The 17,848-nt window shown below is 48.7% G+C and overlaps 1 protein-coding gene across 5 annotated transcripts in view; it reads left to right on the top strand.

The window, feature by feature from the left end:
- The window catches only part of WTAP (WT1 associated protein), a 252,683-nt gene that overhangs the window by 27,735 nt on the left and 207,100 nt on the right, over positions 1-17,848 (top strand). For all 5 annotated transcript variants that reach the window (XM_033939910.1, XM_033939912.1, XM_033939908.1 and 2 more), the window contains 2 exons: positions 3,281-3,316; positions 3,408-3,463. In XM_033939910.1, the coding sequence (XP_033795801.1) occupies positions 3,287-3,316; positions 3,408-3,463 (86 nt within the window). In that variant the 5' untranslated portion in view covers positions 3,281-3,286. Of the gene's footprint in view, positions 1-3,280; positions 3,317-3,407; positions 3,464-17,848 lie in introns of those variants that run through there.

Genomic DNA, 17,848 nt, shown 5'->3' with positions numbered 1-17,848 from the left:
CGCAGTCAGTCAAGGGACGTTGATCTCCTGAGAACAAGTGGTCGATCAATCACTGCGTATGATCTGGCTGACTCTTCTACACTTCGAGGCTGTGCTCCAGGACAAGCTGGTTTGAGTCTTATACAGTGCCACAGCACTAGCCTATGTTTATTGTCATGGAAGCACCAGAAGTGCGCCTCTGTGGCAGGAGGCTGAAAGGCTCTTTTGATGGGCAGAAAAGCCTTTTCTGGCATTTTCAGCGGCGCATGGAGCAGGAGATTCAGCTGTAATACTCTGGATCCAGGGAAATGAACTCTGTTCCAGAGAGCCTTCCTATGTATAATTGGGCGATGGAGACGCCCAATGTTTAACCTGATGGTGTCGGTGTCCAACAAGGAGGTGGCTCGTTTTTTTCACAGCTGTCATGAGCCAGGAACAGAAGGATTGGACACCATGGTGCAGTAGCCATAGGAGGGCCTTTTCTATGTCTCTCCTTCATGGACCATAATAGGCTGTCTTCTGTGAAGATTCAAGACAAACCATGGTCAGGTGACTATCGTGGGTGCCTGATTGGTCGAGGCGCCCATGGCATGCTGACTTGGTTCGTGTGCAGCTGGATCAGAGTATTAATCTTCCCTGTCATTCATACCTTCTCACGCAGGGTCCCATAGCCCTGCAGGATCCGGACAGCCTTAGTCTTCTGGCATGGCTCTTGAACGTGCTGATTTTGTGTGCTGAAGCTGCTCGGCAGGAGTGATGGCTACCGTTTTGCACAGCAAGAAGTCAGTTGTTGCAGCGTATCCTAAAGCTTGGCATTGTTTTCCAACTTGGTGCGCCTGGAAGAACAAAGACCCAAGCTTGTCGTCGATACCGATTGTATGTGCCTTTCTTCAAGTAGGCTGGCAAAAGGGCCTTGCATTCGACTCCCTGAGAGTTCAGATAGCCAGTTTTCTTACTTCAGTCCTAAGTCTGGTCACTTATCCGATATAGTCAGGTTTTTACAGGGGATGTTGCGGCTCCATCCTCTGTAGCATGAACTGTTTCCGACTTGGAATCTCAATCTAGTTCTCAGGTCGCTTGCAAGTTCACCTTATGAACTGTTTGACCAGGCTTCTTTGATAGATCCCACCAACAAGGCAGTATTCTTGGTGGCCTTACGGAGTCGAGTGTAATTCTGTGCACTGTCCCCTCATTTCTTTTTAAGGTGGTCTCTGGATTCCACATCAACCAGGAAGTGTGGTTGCCAGCCTTTACACCATCAGGTTCAAACAAATATGACAGGATGTTAGAAGGAATCACTGGATGTATTCAGGCTTTTGCTGAGGTACTTAGAGGCACAAATGAGTTTCGTTTGTCCGGTCATCTGTTTGTGCCAGTAGGTGCAGCCTGTTCGGGCAGACCGACTTCGAAAGCCACCACCATTTCAAGATGAATCCGCTTGGATATTTCATATGCCTATATTGGAGCTGGACAACAGTCTCCTCTTTTGGTAAAGGCTCACTCCACATGAGGTATTGTTTCCTCTTGGGCAGAATCTTTGGCAGTTTTTCCAGAAGAGATTTATAGAGCTTCCACTTGGTCCTCCTTGCATACCTTTACAAAGTTTTAATTGTTCATGATTGTTACACATTCTGACGATATGAGCAGATTAAACTTGTTTTCGGGGAGTATCCCCATACCCCTCCCCTTTCTGTGTCCTATACAGTTATGATTGTCTGCTTTTGTACCAACTGGAAGTCAGAGCAGTCCTGTGGTAAGAGGGAAGGATCAAAAATATGTCAATGAAGCTTCCTATAAGAGATCTTGTGAGATGGGATACATGACCTACTTGTCCGGAAATAGATTATCAAAGGTAAGAACCTAATCTTGCCTAATTTTCTGAGCACTAGAAGAGAGCTATTCATCTCTGTGCAGAGATGTCACCCACTCTTGAGCCTGATGAATCCTGCTAAGAGAATACATGTGGCTTTACTTCGCTGCTCCTTGATTTTTCTTCCTCCTCTTTTTTTTAACTAGTAGAAGTCTGCGCAGTACAAAATTTGTTCAGATTCCTCCTTTGTGTAGAAATCTGCACAGGGTCCAGGAGGCAGCAGTGGTGGCAGCTTGTATGGCTTCCTGCTGCTACCACTTCCCTCCATCCTGTACTGATCACGGCAAGACAATGATGAGTGGTTGCACATCTAGTGGCATCATTATCCTCTGCTGCCATGGGCTTGGCAGTGAATTTAAAGAGAGGCAGCATACTAGTTTGTGTTTCAAATTAGAAGTTTTGGATATCAAATGACACAGGAAGGAGGGGGTAAGATTTGATGACTACTGCAATAGGAGGAAAGAGGCTGCACGTGTAATGACACAGGGAGAACGTATATGCCAGTGGAGTGGAGTCTGAGAGAGAGAGTTGGGGGAGCGCACCAAGGTTGAAAACTAATTCCTGGGTGGCATCAAAAAGGTAGGAAGAGCTGGGGGATCTTACTTGATATTAAGCTGACAAAAAAAATCTGGGGAGCAACCAGTGTGCTGGAGGGGGTGGCAGGGTATCCACACAGAAGAGGGAACAGAGAAAATTAGGATTTGAATTTGGCAGAGTTTGTGCAAAGAGAAAAAGGGGGTCTATGGTGCCTAGGGAATGAGATTGCTGGGATTGGAAGAGCCTGAAGGCTCTATAGGGGAAATTGTTAGACCTTGGGGGTGGGGGAGAGAAGCTAGGGCTTATGATAGTAGAATTCTATGCAAAAATGAATGTGAAGGATGTCTATTTTAATTTCAGTACAGAATTATTTCAGAGTAGGACCCTGAGGTTTCTTTCTCATTTTGTGTCTTTTTAATTAAACCCTCCCCCCCTCCAGAGAAGTTAATTACTTTCATTGGGTTTTACTAAACGGTGGTAGAGGTTTCTATCATGAGCCGGCGAGTTAAATGCTCCGATGCTCATGGATTTCCTACGAGTATCTGAGCATTTATCTTGCCAGCCCATAGTAGAAACCTCTACCATCATTTAATAAAAGGAGCCCTTTGTGTGGCTAACCTTTTGGGGAAAAAATTACATCTGATACCTAATAAATTCTAATGGCCAGAATCTGAAGCTAGAAATTTTCTTAAAAATGTAGTCTGTTCTGGTAAGGATGTTTGCTCAAGTTCTTCTATTATGCTTGATTCATTGATCAATATTTAGTTGGTTATACTTCATTCTAGAATTGGTGTTGACAACATATGTATCAGTACATACTGACTTCTTGACTTTCTTAATATTATCAATTATTGAGCAAATTAAATTTAGTGTATGATTTTTGTCTTCTGACAGGTCACAATGACAAACGAAGAACCTCTTCCGAAGAAGGTTAGTTTTGAAATTGTACATTTATTGTTTTTGAGGCAATTGCATGTATAATGTATTTAATATTCACTGTACTTTTTAAATTTTCATATAGGTTCGTTTAAGTGAGACAGATTTCAAAGTTTTGCCCAGAGATGAGCTGATTCAAAGGTAAAGTTAATGATGGATCAGAAGCACCTTCTTAGAATTCAGGACACTAGAATATTTCAGGACTTTTCTGTATATAATTGTCAATCAGGAAGTACTTGTATGTGGTATATTCTATGAATTCAATTTGTAGTTTGTCTGAAAGGAGAGAGTGGAACAGACACTGAAGGGAAGTGGGGAGGACAGAGAGAGGGGAGTACATACTGGATGGAAGGAGGGAATAAAGAAAAAAGGGCACATGCTGGATTGGGTAGACAGAAACCAGATCTGAGGGGATGAAAGGAGGAGAGAGGTGCTAAAGTCCACCTGGGAGAGAGAGAGAGTGAGAGATGGAAAGGAAGAAGACAGAGATGCCCGACCAATGGGGTGGGGGGGGGGGGGAGAGGCGGGCTGTTTCTGGTAGAGGCATAGAAATAGAGCAGATGCCATATGGAAGAGGCAGAGAGAAGGCAGATAATGGAAAGAAGAGAAGATGAAAGCAGAAACCAGGCAACAAAGGTAGAAAAAAATTATATTTCTATTCTATTCTATTCTTTTCTTTATCTTTTTTTTTTTTTTTTGCTTTAGGATAAAGTAGTATAAACGTTGATAAACGTTTATAAACAAAGCCATGCCAGCTGAAGATCTCTTCCTCTAATTCATCAGTCCCCTCTTGGGGACAGAGGGGATTCTGACGGGGATAGGTGGGATTTCTGTCCCCACGCAACTCTCTAGGCCACTGTCAGCAGATTACTGGCTATAGAGCCTGTCTCAGAGCCAGATTTGGGCTCTTGGAGATGCTCATAAAAACATAAGAATAGCCTTACTGGGTCGTCCATCAAGCCCAGTAGCCCGTTCTCACGGTGGCCAGTCAAGGTCACTAGTATCTGGTCAAAACCCAAGGGGTAGCAATATTCCATGCTACCGATACAGGGCAAGCAGTGGCTTCCCCTTGTCTTTCTCAATAACAGACTATGGACTTTTCCTCCAGGAACTAGTCCAAACCTTCCTTAAAACCAGCTACTCTATCCGCTCTTACCCCATCCTCTGGCAACGTGTTCCAGAGCTTAACTATTCTCTTGAGTGAAAAAAATTTCCTCATATTGGTTTTAAAAAGTATTTCCCTGTAACTTCAAATATCCACTAGTTGTAATTTTTTACAGAGTGAAAAATCAATCCACTTGTTCCTGTTCTACTCTACTCAGGATTTTGTAGACTTCAATCATATCTCCCCTCAGCCATCTCTTTTCCAAGCTGAAGAGCCCTAACTATTTTAGTCTTTCCTCATATGAGAGAAGTTCCATCCCCTTTACCATCTTGATCGCTCTTTTTTGAACCTTATCTAGCGCCACTATATCTTTCTTGATTTAAGGAGACCAGAATTGAGTGCAATACTCCAGATGAGGTCGAATGATGGAGCGATACAGGGGCATTATAACATTCTTAGTCTTGTTAACCATCCCTTTTTTTAATAATTCCTAGCATCCTGTTTGCTTTTTTGGCCGCCACCGCACATTGGGCAGAAGGTTTCATCGTATTGTCTGCGATGATACCCAGATCATTTTCTTGGATGCTAATCCCCAAGGTGGACCCTAACATCCGGTAATGGTGATTCAGGTTATTCTTTCCAGTGTGCATAGATATACTTCCTTGTTCCAGAGAGAGGTTCCGAAGATTGGAGACAGATTCTGGACCTCAAAGTGGTCAATGCGGCGCTGTGAGTGCCTCGCTTCAGAATGGAGACTGTATGCTCATTTTTTACCTCAAGGGCTCCAGGGGGAGTTTCTAGCCTCCCTAGATCTGACTGAGGTGTATCTTCATGTTCCCATTTCTCTTGACCACTGGAAGTATCTAAGGTTCCACTTCCTGGAGTTATATTTCCAGTTTGCAGCATTGCCCTTTGGGTTGGTGATGACACCCAGGTCCTTCACCACAGTGATGGTGGTGGCGGCAGCACATCTTCGCATCCTAGGTATTTTGGTACACCTATCTGTTGACGACCGGTTGATCAGGGCCTTCTTGGAGTCCGAGGGGTGTCAGGATGTTCCTCAGATTGGGCAGTTGCTGCAGCTCCTGGGCGGGGTGATCAACTTCAGGAAGAATCACCTTGTGCTGACACGGGTTTAGAGTACAGGGAATTTTGCTTTTACATGGGCCAGAACAAAGTGTTTCTGCCTGTGTCCCATCAGGAGAAGCTCTAACTGGTTCTTAGAGACCTTTGGACCACTCTGGTCCCAATGTCCTGGCAATACCTCCAGGTTCTGGGGGCCATGGTGGTGACGATCAGTGTGGTTTCTGGGCCAGAGTTTGTTTGCATTCACTGAAAGATGCAGTTTCATGCTGGAGTCCGTAATGGGACCCCTTTCGTGCACCCTTGCCCTAGACATCAGTGACACGGCATAATCTTGCCTGGTGGTTGTGATCTCTTTCGCTCTCCAGGAGTATTCCCCTCTGGATTTTGGAGTATGTGATTCTGATGACAGATGTGAGTCTCCAAGGCTGGGGGTGGGTGAGGTGTAGGACTGTCCCTGTTCAAGGCCGGTGGGCTCCCTCAGAGCAGTGGTCGCTCAATCACCTGGAACTTCGGGTAATTCAGCTGGCTCTCTTTCACTTCGAAGGTCATCTCAGTCATTGAGCCGTCCGAGTCTTCTTGGATGTTGCCACGGCGCTGGCTTTTCACCTGGCAGGAGGGCACCTGGAGTACCTCTTTTGAGCTCATTTTAATATTGATGAGTTCGTTGTAATCCATTTACATTCAATAATTGAAGGCTGCTAGAAACCATTTTGGGCATCAATAGCTGAAATATTTTGATGCTAAACAGGTTAAAACTGGTTTAGAGTCTTTATCGTTAAAGGTACGGTGAGTTTTGAGCAAATGGGCCAGAGATATTGCTTGAATAGGGGTGATTCTGATAGAGGGATGATGGATGAATGGAGAGTGACACAATTGAAAAGCGCAGGATAGAGACAGGGGGACATATGCTGGATAGGACAGATAGGAACAAAATGTAAAATAGACAGGTGATCCTGGGAAACTGGATAACACAATGTTCTTGACTTTCCTTTTATTTCTTCAAATGCGTTTTCAAACAAAAAAAAATTTGTCTACATACATCATATATAGAGGTAAAAAGGACCCGACAAGGACTGTGTTTTGGCTAACAAGCCTTCCTCAAGGGTCCTAGGATGTTAAGTGAGAAGCAAATGTAAACACTAGTGTTTTAATGAGTGTTCTCATAGATGGTGTGCACAAAAAGTGGCTTATCTTTTGATCATGCGAGAAGGTGAATGTTATGTTTCTAATAAAAGAGGTGTGAATGCCTGTGCGACGAAATGTGATTATTGAGATTTGAAAATGAGATAGAAGATGTCCATGCATTCGCCTGCTGGAGATGGAGAATACTGAACAGCCAGGAAGCGTGCCATCTTATATTGGAGACTCAGTTCAATGCTCTCTATCTCCGTATGCTGGTGGATGGACACAAACCATTCGTTTGGATTCGTCTGCAATTTCGGAAAACTTTATACTCTTTACCTTCCTCGTAGCCACTTTGACCTTGGTGTGAGAGAACTAGACTTTTTTTTTTTTCAGCTAGAGCTGCTTGCACCAACTCCAGATGATTGGGATGTGTAGCGTCTGAACAAAAGGCTGGAGGTTTCTGGCTATAGGGCGAAGCAAAGAGATCTACTTTGGGGTTCTCCCAATCCAAGAATATCTGTTGCAAGAGGGGCATGTTGAGCAACCACTTGTGAGGCTGAAGAAGTCTGTTCAGTTTTTCCGCTAAGACATTTTGTTTTCCTGCTAGGTAAACTGCTTTGAATATTTTGTGAGCATTTGCATTTGTATAAGTTCTTGGCAGAGTGGGCAAAACCTTTGTTTGTTCAAGGAGAACAAGTCTATGCAAAGGAGGCCTACTTGATTCTGGAGGTGATACTGGAAGGTGCAAAGGATGTTGTGAACTGCCTGGAGCTCTAGGAGATTTATGTGGATTGTTTTCTCGTGAGGAATTCAGACGTCTCAACTGTGCAGGTTGTCAAGGTGGGCTCCCTAGCTGAGCATGGAAGCATCTATGGTGTGGTTGAGACTGGAAAAGAAAGCCCATGGAAATACTGGATTGAAACATCCACCACTGATGGGACTGCTAGAATTTTGAGGTCACTCATATTGATTGAGAAGGAGACCGGGTGGCTTGAGTCTACTGAGGCACTCGGAGGTGTAGACATGCAAATGGAGTGACGTGAACTGTGAATGCCATATGACCCAGGAAACATAACATCTGGCTGGGAGAGGAGACTTTCTGATACAGGTGGATAAGATTGTCAGCTCTCTTGTGGAAGTACAAAAGCACGAGCTTGCATCATGTCTTAAAGAGCTCCTATGAACTCCAAGGTTTGAGTTGACTGAAGATGTGATTTCTGGTAGTTGACTGCAAAACCTCATGTGATGAGGCCTTAATTAGCCAGTTGTCTATGTAAGGAAAGACATGAAAACCGCATGAGTGGAGGATTGCAGCTACTACCACCAAATGTTATCCCAGGACAAGTAGGCAGCATATTCTCAACATGTGGGTGATGTCATCCATAGAGCCCCACAGCGGACAGCCTTGCAAGCAGACTTGCTTGAAGATCTTTTAAGAGCTCGCGAGAGCTGCACCGCGTATGCGCACGTGCCTTCCTGCCCGAGTCAGGTTGTGCGTTTCCTCAGTTCTTAGTTTTCTGCGGAGCCAAGAAGCCCTGTTTCTCAGCTCTGCAGCTTTCACTAAGTGCCTTCTCGTACTGCAGCTTTCTTTTTTTCCGTCGGTCTTCATCCGCAGGACTTGGGCTTAGGCCCTGCCGCCGGCCCTCGTTCGGCTGCGGCTGTTTTTTTAACACATGTCCCAGCCTCTTACCGGGTTTAAAAAGTGTAACCAGTGTGACCGGGCCATCTCTTTAACCAACCCTCATCGTGGTGCATACAGTGCTTAGGACCTCAACATTGTCCCGAGTCCTGCCCACGCTGTGCTACCCTTCAAAAACAAGCTCTTTGCAGATGTCGTGCTTTTGGGGCCTATGGAGCAGTATGCGGAGAAGACCTCGACCTTAGCGACAGCCTTGTCTTCCAAGCCCTGGACCTCGAGCAAGTCGCCCTAGACCTCGAAGGACTCGTCTGCTGTGCCTCTTAAGGTTCCGTCCTCAGACAAGTATCCTCTTCCTTCCACAGGTACGCTACCTAAGAAGCCTCCATCTGAGTCTCAGGCAATCCAGGCAACGAGTACAGTCGTGTTAGCCTCTACGAGACTCTAATCCAAGCATGCCTCCAAACATAGTTGCCCTCAATGGAGCGTACTGCTGCACCTCTAAGACCAGATTCATTTATCTCGGTGCCTGTCTTTGAGGACATGCTGAAAGCCATATTGACCACGCAGATTACCTCGGTCTTGGCTCAGCTTGCCCCTGTCTCGACCCTGCTCCCTGCCAGCCAGCCTGAGCATGCTATCAAGTCATCTCGAGACAAGCCTCGTCGGTCTCGGCCATTGTCCTCTAGTGACTCCTTTGCCTCGTCCTTCCAGATCCGAGTCTCCAGCTATTCAACCTCTTGGTAATGAAATGGGCAAACCCCGTTCGAGGCATTTACAGAAGCATGCCTCATCCTCGAGGCACCTAGCTTCAAAGAAGCCTAAGGAGTCTCCTCGTAGAAGTAGAGAGCCTCACAAGGTTATACGGTCTCCTACACCTCAATTGTTGAGGCCCATCGAGACCCCTTCCAAGCCCAGGCATAGGTCTCGACCTCCGAAGCCTTCAACACCTCCTGCTTCTCCACTTCGAGGCAAGTTCAGATCGAGGACTCCTCTCGCAACTATGAGGCACGAGTCCAGGCTCTCAATTCCTCGTACTCCTGGGACTTCTCCATCAAGGTTTCTGAAAAGTAAGCACACTCTGACACCTATATCACACAGTGGAGCTTCTCCTGTGACTCTTACGTTAGATACAGACATGCATTCTCAATACTCCAGAGAAGCTTCTCCATCTTACTCTGTGGCACTTCGGTCTCAAAAAGTATAGCCAGTGCAACAAGACCCTTTCAATCACCGATCCTCATAGTCGGTGTATTGTTTGTCTAGGTCCTGAACATTGTCCCGACACTTGTTCGCGCTGTGCTACTCTCCAACCTCGTCGGTGCTGTGCCAAGCCCCTCTAACTTTTTGGCACGATAGACCAGCCGGCTGACAAGGTCTCGACCTCGGCTTCGGGGTCGGCCTCGACCTCTAAGTCTTCGACCTCGACTCCAGCTTCTGCTTCCACCAAGGCCTCGACCTCGACTCCTTCGACCTCGAAGGCCTCGGTGGCAGCTCCTCTGAAGACCTCAACGGGTAAGTCTCCTGTCTCTCCTTCAGGTATTACTCCTAAGAAGCCTCCAGAGTCACAGGCATCCCAAGAAGTATCTGCCGGCCTACCTCCTCGACTAGACCTCCAGCTAAGCGTGCCTCCAAGCATCGGGAATACTCAACCTCGAGGTTGCCGTCCTTGGAGCGCACTGCTGCACCTTCGAGACCTGATCCTTTTGTCTCGGTGCCCATGTTCAAGGACATGTTAAGAGCCATTCTCACCACGCAGATTTCCTCGGTCATGGCACAACTCCTCCCGTCCTCGACACTGCTTCCTGTGAGCCAGCCTGAGCGGCAGTCTGAGACCCCGGTGGAAGCACCTAGAAGCAAGCCTCAGAAGTCTTGCCGGTTCTCATCCAGTGAATCTTCACCTACTCCTCGGACACAGTCTCCTCCACCTCGACCGAAGCATCGCTCGAGGCATTCGAGGCATCTCGCTTCCAAGCTTCTTCAGGAGACATCTCTACAACAGAAACCCTCGCCATCTCTGGATACTGAGACTTCTGTGCCTCGTTTATCCAAATCTAAACATAAGTCTCGCAAAGCTATTACACCGGCTGCTTCTCCTCGAAGTCCATCGAGGTTGAGGACTCCTCCATCGAGACCGCCTCCGAGGGAGCCTTCTCCTCCTGCCTTGTCCCAATCTGTTCCTTGAACCCCGGGAACTTCACCATCCAGGGTTTTGAAGCATAAATACTCATTGACTCCTCCTCACGCAGGTAGTGCAGCTTCCTCCATCTCTGTGCACCTGGATTCTGAGCCTATGTCTCAATATTCCAGAGAGGCTTCTCCCTCCTACTCGGTAGTTCCTCGGTCTCGCTCTCCTTCTCTGGATGGTGCCTCGACCTCGAAGTTTGCCTCTTTTGCCAGGTTCATCTTCGACATGGGAAAAGCTCTTCAACTGGATCTCCACTCTGATTCCAAGTATACACTTGAATACTTGGCCGACATGGAGTTGCCTCATCCACCCAAGGTGACCTTGAGGCTTCCTATGACTCCAGTATTGAAGCAAACTTTCTTAAGGAATATAAAAACTCATTTCATCACAGCCATTCCATCCAAGCTGGAATCCAGGTATCGCACAGTACCTTGCAAAGGCTTCGAGAAATCTCAATTATCCCATCAGTCTTTGGTGGTGGAATCTTCTTTGAAGAAAGCTCATCCATCTAAGCTTTACGCTGCAGGGAGGGCTGTACCATGGACAAGTTTGGCCACAGATTATACCAGAATTCCATGATGGCTAAAAGAATTCTCAATTATAACTACATTTTCACGTGCTTATTTTAACCATTTTCTCAAATTACTGCCTAAATTCTACCCGGCTCTTGAGGAACAAAGTCTTCCAGAATTCAAACAGATCATCAGAACTCTGTCTCAACTTCGCCTCTTCATGCTGCAAGCCACATACGATGCTTTTGAGCTCTCTTCTAGAGTTTCGGCCTTTGCAGTAGCCATGCGGCGTGTCTCCTGGCTCCGCATTGTTGATATGAATCCCAATCTGCAGGACCGTCTAGCGAACTTGCCTTGCCAGGGAAATGAACTCTTTGATGATTCTATTGAAGCTGCTACAAAGCGCCTCTCTTAACATGAGTGCGCTTTTGCTTCCTTGATTCGGCCGAAGCCTAAGACTCCTCCTGCTCGGCCATACAAGCAACCACCGCGTTGTTATCCCCAAAAAACGACACCAGCTTTCTCCAGGCCTCCGCCTAGAAGGTCTCCACAACAACAACGACAGCAGAAGGCTCAGACTCCTGTTGCGACTAAACTAGCTCAGTCTTTTTGACATTCCCAATTTGAGCATGCCAGCCTCCCTGAATCAAAATTCTCTTCTGCCTATCGGAGGTTGTCTTCACTAATTTTATCACCAGTGGGAGATGATCACCTCAGATTTCTGGGTTCTCACCATCCTTCGGGAGGGATACTCACTTCACTTTCTTCAGGTGCCTTCAGGTCGCCCTCCAAGAGAGTGTCTTTCCAATTTGTCACAACTTCCTCTTCAGGAAGCTCAGGCTCTTCTTCACCTTCGAGCTGTCGAGGAGGTTCCTCTAAACCAACGGGATATGGGCTTTTATTCCCACTATTTTCTAGTCCCAAAGAATACGGGGGATTTGCGACCCATTCTGGACTTCAGAGCCCTCAACAAATTTCTAATCAAAGAGAAGTTTTGGATGCTATCTTTACCAACCTTATATTCCCTGAGTTTGGCTATGCTCTCTGGATCTCAAAGAGGCTTAAATTCATATCCTGATTCATCCAGCCTCTCGCAAATATCTTCGATTCAGGGTGGGGAATCCTAATCTACAATACAGAGTTCTTCCTTTCGGACTCGCCTCATCCCCCAGAGTCTTCACGAAATATCTGGTGGTGGTGGCTGCAGCCCTCTGTGCCCAGAGTCTTCAAGTTTTTCCATACCTGGACGTCTGGCTTATCAAGGCCCCCTTTCGACAAGGGGTTATTGTAGCGACCCAACAGACTATTATGTTCCTCCAAAGTCTGGGGTTCGAAGTCAACTTTCCAAAATCCCAGCTGACCCCCATCTCAATCTCTCCAATTCATTGGGGCCACTCTAGACACTGTCTAGCTCACAGCGTTTCTACCTCCACCACGTTGGGATACCTCATTCGCCTTTGCCATCAAGTTTCTCATCTCACATCAGTTTCAGCAAGACAAATGATGGTTCTGCTCGGTCACATGGCTTCTACAGTTCACGTGACTCCTTTTGCCAGACTTCACCTTCGCATACCTCAGTGGACCCTGGCATCCCAGTGGCAACAAGCTACCGACCCGCTTTCTCAACAAATTACAGTAACTCCTTTGTTGAAGCAGTCTCTCCACTGGTGGATACTCTCTTCCAATCTTTCCAGAGGTTTGCTGTTCCACAATCTCCCTCATCAGAAAGTTCTTACGACAGACTCGTCAACCTACGCATGGGGAGCCCATCTCTACGGACTCGGTACCCAAGGTCATTGGACTCCTGCAGACCGTCTTTATCACATCAATCTGTTGGAACTCAAAGCGATTTTCAATGCTCTCAAAGCTTTTCAACACCTTCTTCACGTCAACGTAGTCCTAGTCCGGACAGACAACCAAGTTGCCATGTACTTTTGTCAGGGAGGTACGGGATCTCACTCCCTTTGTCAAGAAGCTCTGAAGCTGTGGGATTGGGCAATCCATCAGAACATCTTTCTCAGAGCTGCATATATTCAAGGTCAGTACAACTGTCTGGCGGACAAATTGAGTCGTCTTCTGCAACCTCACGAATGGACACTCAATTCCTTGCCTTTACGTCAGGTGTTTGTTCAGTGGGGGACCCCTCACATAGACCTCTTTGTGTCTCCCCTCAACAACAAGCTGCCTCAGTTCTGCTCCCGAATATACCGTATTTTCGCGGATATAACGCGCGCGTTATACGCGTTTTTACCTACCGCGCATACCCCTCGCGCGTTATATGCATGAGCGCGGTATACAAAAGTTTTTAAACATAGTTCCCACCCCGCCCGACGCCCGATTCACCCCCCCCAGCAGGACCGCTCGCACCCCCACCCCGAACGACCGCTCGCACGCGCTCCCACCCGCACCCACATCCACGATCGGAGCAAGAGGGAGCCCAAGCCCTCTTGCCCGGCCGACTCCCCGACGTCCGATACATCCCCCCCCCCGGCAGGACCACTCGCACCCCCACCCCGAAGGACCGCCGACTTCCCGACAATATCGGGCAAGAAGGGAGCCCAAACCCTCCTGGCCACGGCGACCCCCTAACCCCACCCCGCACTACATTACGGGCAGGAGGGATCCCAGGCCCTCCTGCCCTCGACGCAAACCCCCCTCCCCCCCCAACGACCGCCCCCCCCAAGAACCTCCGACCGCCCCCCCAGCCGACCCGCGACCCCCCTGGCCGACCCCCACGACCCCCCCACCCCCCTTCCCCGTACCTTTGGTAGTTGGCCGGACAGACGGGAGCCAAACCCGCCTGTCCGGCAGGCAGCCAACGAAGGAATGAGGCCGGATTGGCCCATCTGTCCTAAAGCTCCGCCTACTGGTGGGGCCTAAGGCGCGTGGGCCAATCAGAATAGGCCCTGGATCCTTAGGTCCCACTGGGGGTGGGGCCTGAGGCACATGGGCCCAACCCGACCATGTGTCTCAGGCCGCGCCCCCAGGTGGGACCTAAGGCTCCAGGGCCTATTCTGATTGGCCCACGCGCCTTAGGCCCCACCAGTAGGCGGAGCTTTAGGACGGATGAGCCAATCCGGCCTCATTCCTTCGTTGGCTGCTTGCCGGACAGGCGGGTTTGGCTCCCGTCTGTCCGGCCAACTACCAAAGGTACGGGGAAGGGGGGGGGGGGGGTCGTGGGGGTCGGCTGGGGGGGGTCGCGGGTCGGCTGGGGGGGCGGTCGGAGGTTCTTGGGGGGGGCGGTCGTTGGGGGGGGGGGGGGGGGGTTTGCGTCGAGGGCAGGAGGGCCTGGGATCCCTCCTGCCCGTAATGTAGTGCGGGGTGGGGTTAGGGGGTCGCCGTGGCCAGGAGGGTTTGGGCTCCCTTCTGGCCCAACTACACAAAGGTACGGGGAAGGCGGGTGGGGGTGTCGTGGGGGTCGGCCAGGGGGGGTCGCGGGTCGGCTGGGGGACGGGCGGAGGTTCTTGGGGGGGGGCGGTCGTTGGGGGGAGGGGGTTTGCGTCGAGGGCAGGAGGGCCTGGGATCACTCCTGCCCGTAATGTAGTGCGGGGTGGGGTTAGGGGGTCGCCGTGGCCAGGAGGGTTTGGGCTCCCTCCTGGCCCGATATTGTTGGGGAGTCGGCGGTCCTTCGGGGTGAGGGTGCGAGTGGTCCTGCCGGGGGGGGGGGATGTATCGGACGTCGGGGGGGCATCAGGCTTTCAGGATGGGGACAAACCTTCAAGGGGGGACAGTCTTCAAGGGAGGACAGTGCACGGAAAGTCAGGGGGGGTGAACGGAGAGTCGGGACAGCGCACGGAAAGTCAGGGCAGTGCACGGAAGTCAGGGGGGGTGAACTGAGAGTCGGGACAGCGCACGGAAAGTCAGGGCAGTGCACGGAAGTCAGGGGGGGTGAACGGAGAGTCGGGATAGTGCACGGAAAGTCAGGGCGGGCGAAAGGAGCGTCGGGCATCATGCGCGGTATACCCGTGAGCGCGGTATACAAAAGTTTTTGTACATGTCATCGTGATTTCTGCGCGCTATACCCGTGTGCGCGTTTTACACGGGTGCGCGTTATATCCGCGAAAATACGGTACTCTCCACAGCGTCTCGAGGCAGATGCTTTTCTCCTGGATTGGACAGGTCACTTTTTCTATGCCTTCCCTCCATTCCCTCTGATTCTCAAGACTCTTGTCAAACTCAAGACAGAACTTGCCACTATGATTCTGATAGCTCCTCGGTGGCCCAGGCAACCGTGGTACTCCCTTCTACTTCAACTCAGCACCAGGGAGCCTCTGCTTCTACCAGTTTTTCCCTCTGCTTACTCAGAGTCAAGGATCCTTACTTCATCCCAATCTGCATTCTCTACACTTAACAGCTTGGTACCTTTCAACCTAACAGACTCTATACAGTTCTCTCAGTCTGTACAAGATATTTTGGTAGCTTCCAGAAAGCTGTCCACTCGGCAGTGTTACGGCCAGAAATGGACTAGATTTTCTGCTTGGTGTTCCACTCGCCATATGGAGCCAATGTCTACCTCCTTGACTTCTGTTTTGGATTATTTACTTCACTTATCATAATCTAGACTTCATTCTACATCTATCCGAGTCCATCTCAGTGCGATTGCTGCTTTTCTTCAGCCTCTTGATGGGTAACCTCTGTCTGCACATCCTGTGGTTTCCCGCTTTATGAAAGGACTTTTTAATGTTCATCCACTGCTTAAACCACCCCCAGTGGTCTGGGATCTCAATGTTGTCCTGGCTCAATTGATGAAACCTCCATTTGAACCAATTAATAAGGCTCATCTCAAGTACCTTACTTGAGATGAAGTTTTCCTGATTACTCTCAGGTCTGCTCGAAGGGTCAGTGAGTTACAAGCTTTGGTTGCGGATCCACCTTTCCACCATGACAAAGTTGTCCTCCGTATTCATCCAAAATTCTTACCTAAAGTTGTTTCAGAATTTCACATCAATCAATCTATTGTTCTTCTAGTATTTTTTCCAAAGCCTCATTCTCACCCTGGAGAAGGGGCTCTCCATACTTTGGACTGCAAGCGTGCCTTGGCTTTCTACTTGCAACGCACACAACCTCGGAGAACAGCCCCAAAACTTTTAATCTCCTTCGATCCAAATAAGTTGGGGCACCCTGTCTCGGAGTGAACCATCTCCAACTGGATGGCTGCTTGCATCTCTTTCTGCTATGCTCAGGCTGGTCTCCCTCTGCAGGGTCGAGTCACGGGCCACAATGTTCGAGCTATGGTGGCGTCTGTAGCTTTCCTCAGATCAACTCCTATTGAGGAAATCTGGAAGGCTGCCACTTGGTCCTCGGTTCATACATTCACCTCTCATTACTGTCTGGATACTTTCTCCAGAAGGGATGGCCATTTTGGCCAATCTGTTTTGCAAAATCTCTTTTCTTAACTTGCCAACTCTCCCTCCATCCCATTATGCTTAGCTTGGAGGTCACCCACTGTTGAGAATATGCTGCCTGCTTGTCCTGGGATAAAGCACAGTTGCTTACCGTAACAATTGTTATCCAGGGACAGCAGGCAGATATTCTCACAACCCACCCTCCTTCCCTGGTTGGCTTCTTAGCTAGGTATCTGAACTGAGGTACCTCACAGGAGACGTGTGTTCTAACTCGGGCGGGAAGGCACTCACGCATGCGCAGTGCAGCACTCGGAAGCTCTTACAAAGATCTTCAAGCAAGTCTGCTTTTGAGACTCTCCGCTGCGGGGCTCCGTCGGTGACGTCGCCCACTGTTGAGAATATCTGCCTGCTTTCCCTGGATAACAACTGTTACGGTAAGTAACTGTGCTTTTTGGCTAGTCGATCTTAGAACATTTATTCTCCTAAATTGCCAACACTCTCACCATCCCATTCTGGTTAGCTCGGAGGTCACCCACATGTTGTGAATATGCTGCCTGCTTGTCCTGGGATAAATCACAGTTACTTACCGTAACAGTTGTTACCCAGGGACAGCAGGCAGATATTCTCACAACCCACCCACCTCCCCTGGTTGGCTTCTTAGCTAACTATCTGAACTGAGGAGACGTGCAACCCGACTCGGGCGGGAAGGCGTACACGGTGCAGCTCTTGCGAGCTCTTAAAAGATCTTTAAGCAAGTCTGCTTGCGATGCTGTACGCTGCGGGGCCTCGTGGATGATGTCACCCACATGTTTAGAATTTCTGCCTGCTGTCCATGGATAACAAGTGTTACAGTAAGTAACTGTGCTTTTTGTGAACACTCTCAGAGCAGACACCAGACCAAAGGGTAGAACTTTATACTGGAAATTGCATGAATCCACTCGTAAATGAAAATATTTCCTGTGCGCAAGTAAGATAGAAATCTGTACGTTTCTTTTAAGGTCTACAGAACAGAGCCATTTGTTCTTCTCCAATAGTGGTAAGAGGGTTCCCAGAGAAACCATGCAAAACTTCTCCTTTACTAAACATTTGTTGAGAGCCTGGAGGTCCAGAATTGGCAGAGACCTCTGGTTTTCTTTGGCATCAGGAATACTTGGAATTAGAACCCTTGGCCTCTCTCCTGCAAAGGAATTTGTTCTATGGCTGAGGAAGGACTGAAAGCTCTTAGTAAAGGAGGGTCTTCTGGAGAAAGCTGAAGAGATACTCTCTAGGAGGATGGTTTGGAAGCTTGTGTAGCAAGCGTAGGGCTTAATCCTGATCCCCACCTGGAGAACCCATTGGTCCAATATTACAAGGGTCCAGCGATGGTAGTCTGGCTCTTATGGGAGGATCCAGAAGGGGAGAGAGAGAGCAACGTTGCAATGCTCTCTAGAAAGGAATCAAAAGAGATGCTGCTTGGATTCTGAGATTAGAGCTTTTTTTTAGTTGTCTCTGCTGTCTAGAATGCCTATGAATTGATGGACGGATAATAA

The sequence above is a fragment of the Geotrypetes seraphini genome, chromosome 3 (assembly GCF_902459505.1).
Source record: "Geotrypetes seraphini chromosome 3, aGeoSer1.1, whole genome shotgun sequence".
Classification (NCBI taxonomy): domain Eukaryota; kingdom Metazoa; phylum Chordata; class Amphibia; order Gymnophiona; family Dermophiidae; genus Geotrypetes; species Geotrypetes seraphini.
Note: the sequence above shows the minus strand (reverse complement) of the source record. Positions and strands in the feature narration are given on the sequence as shown.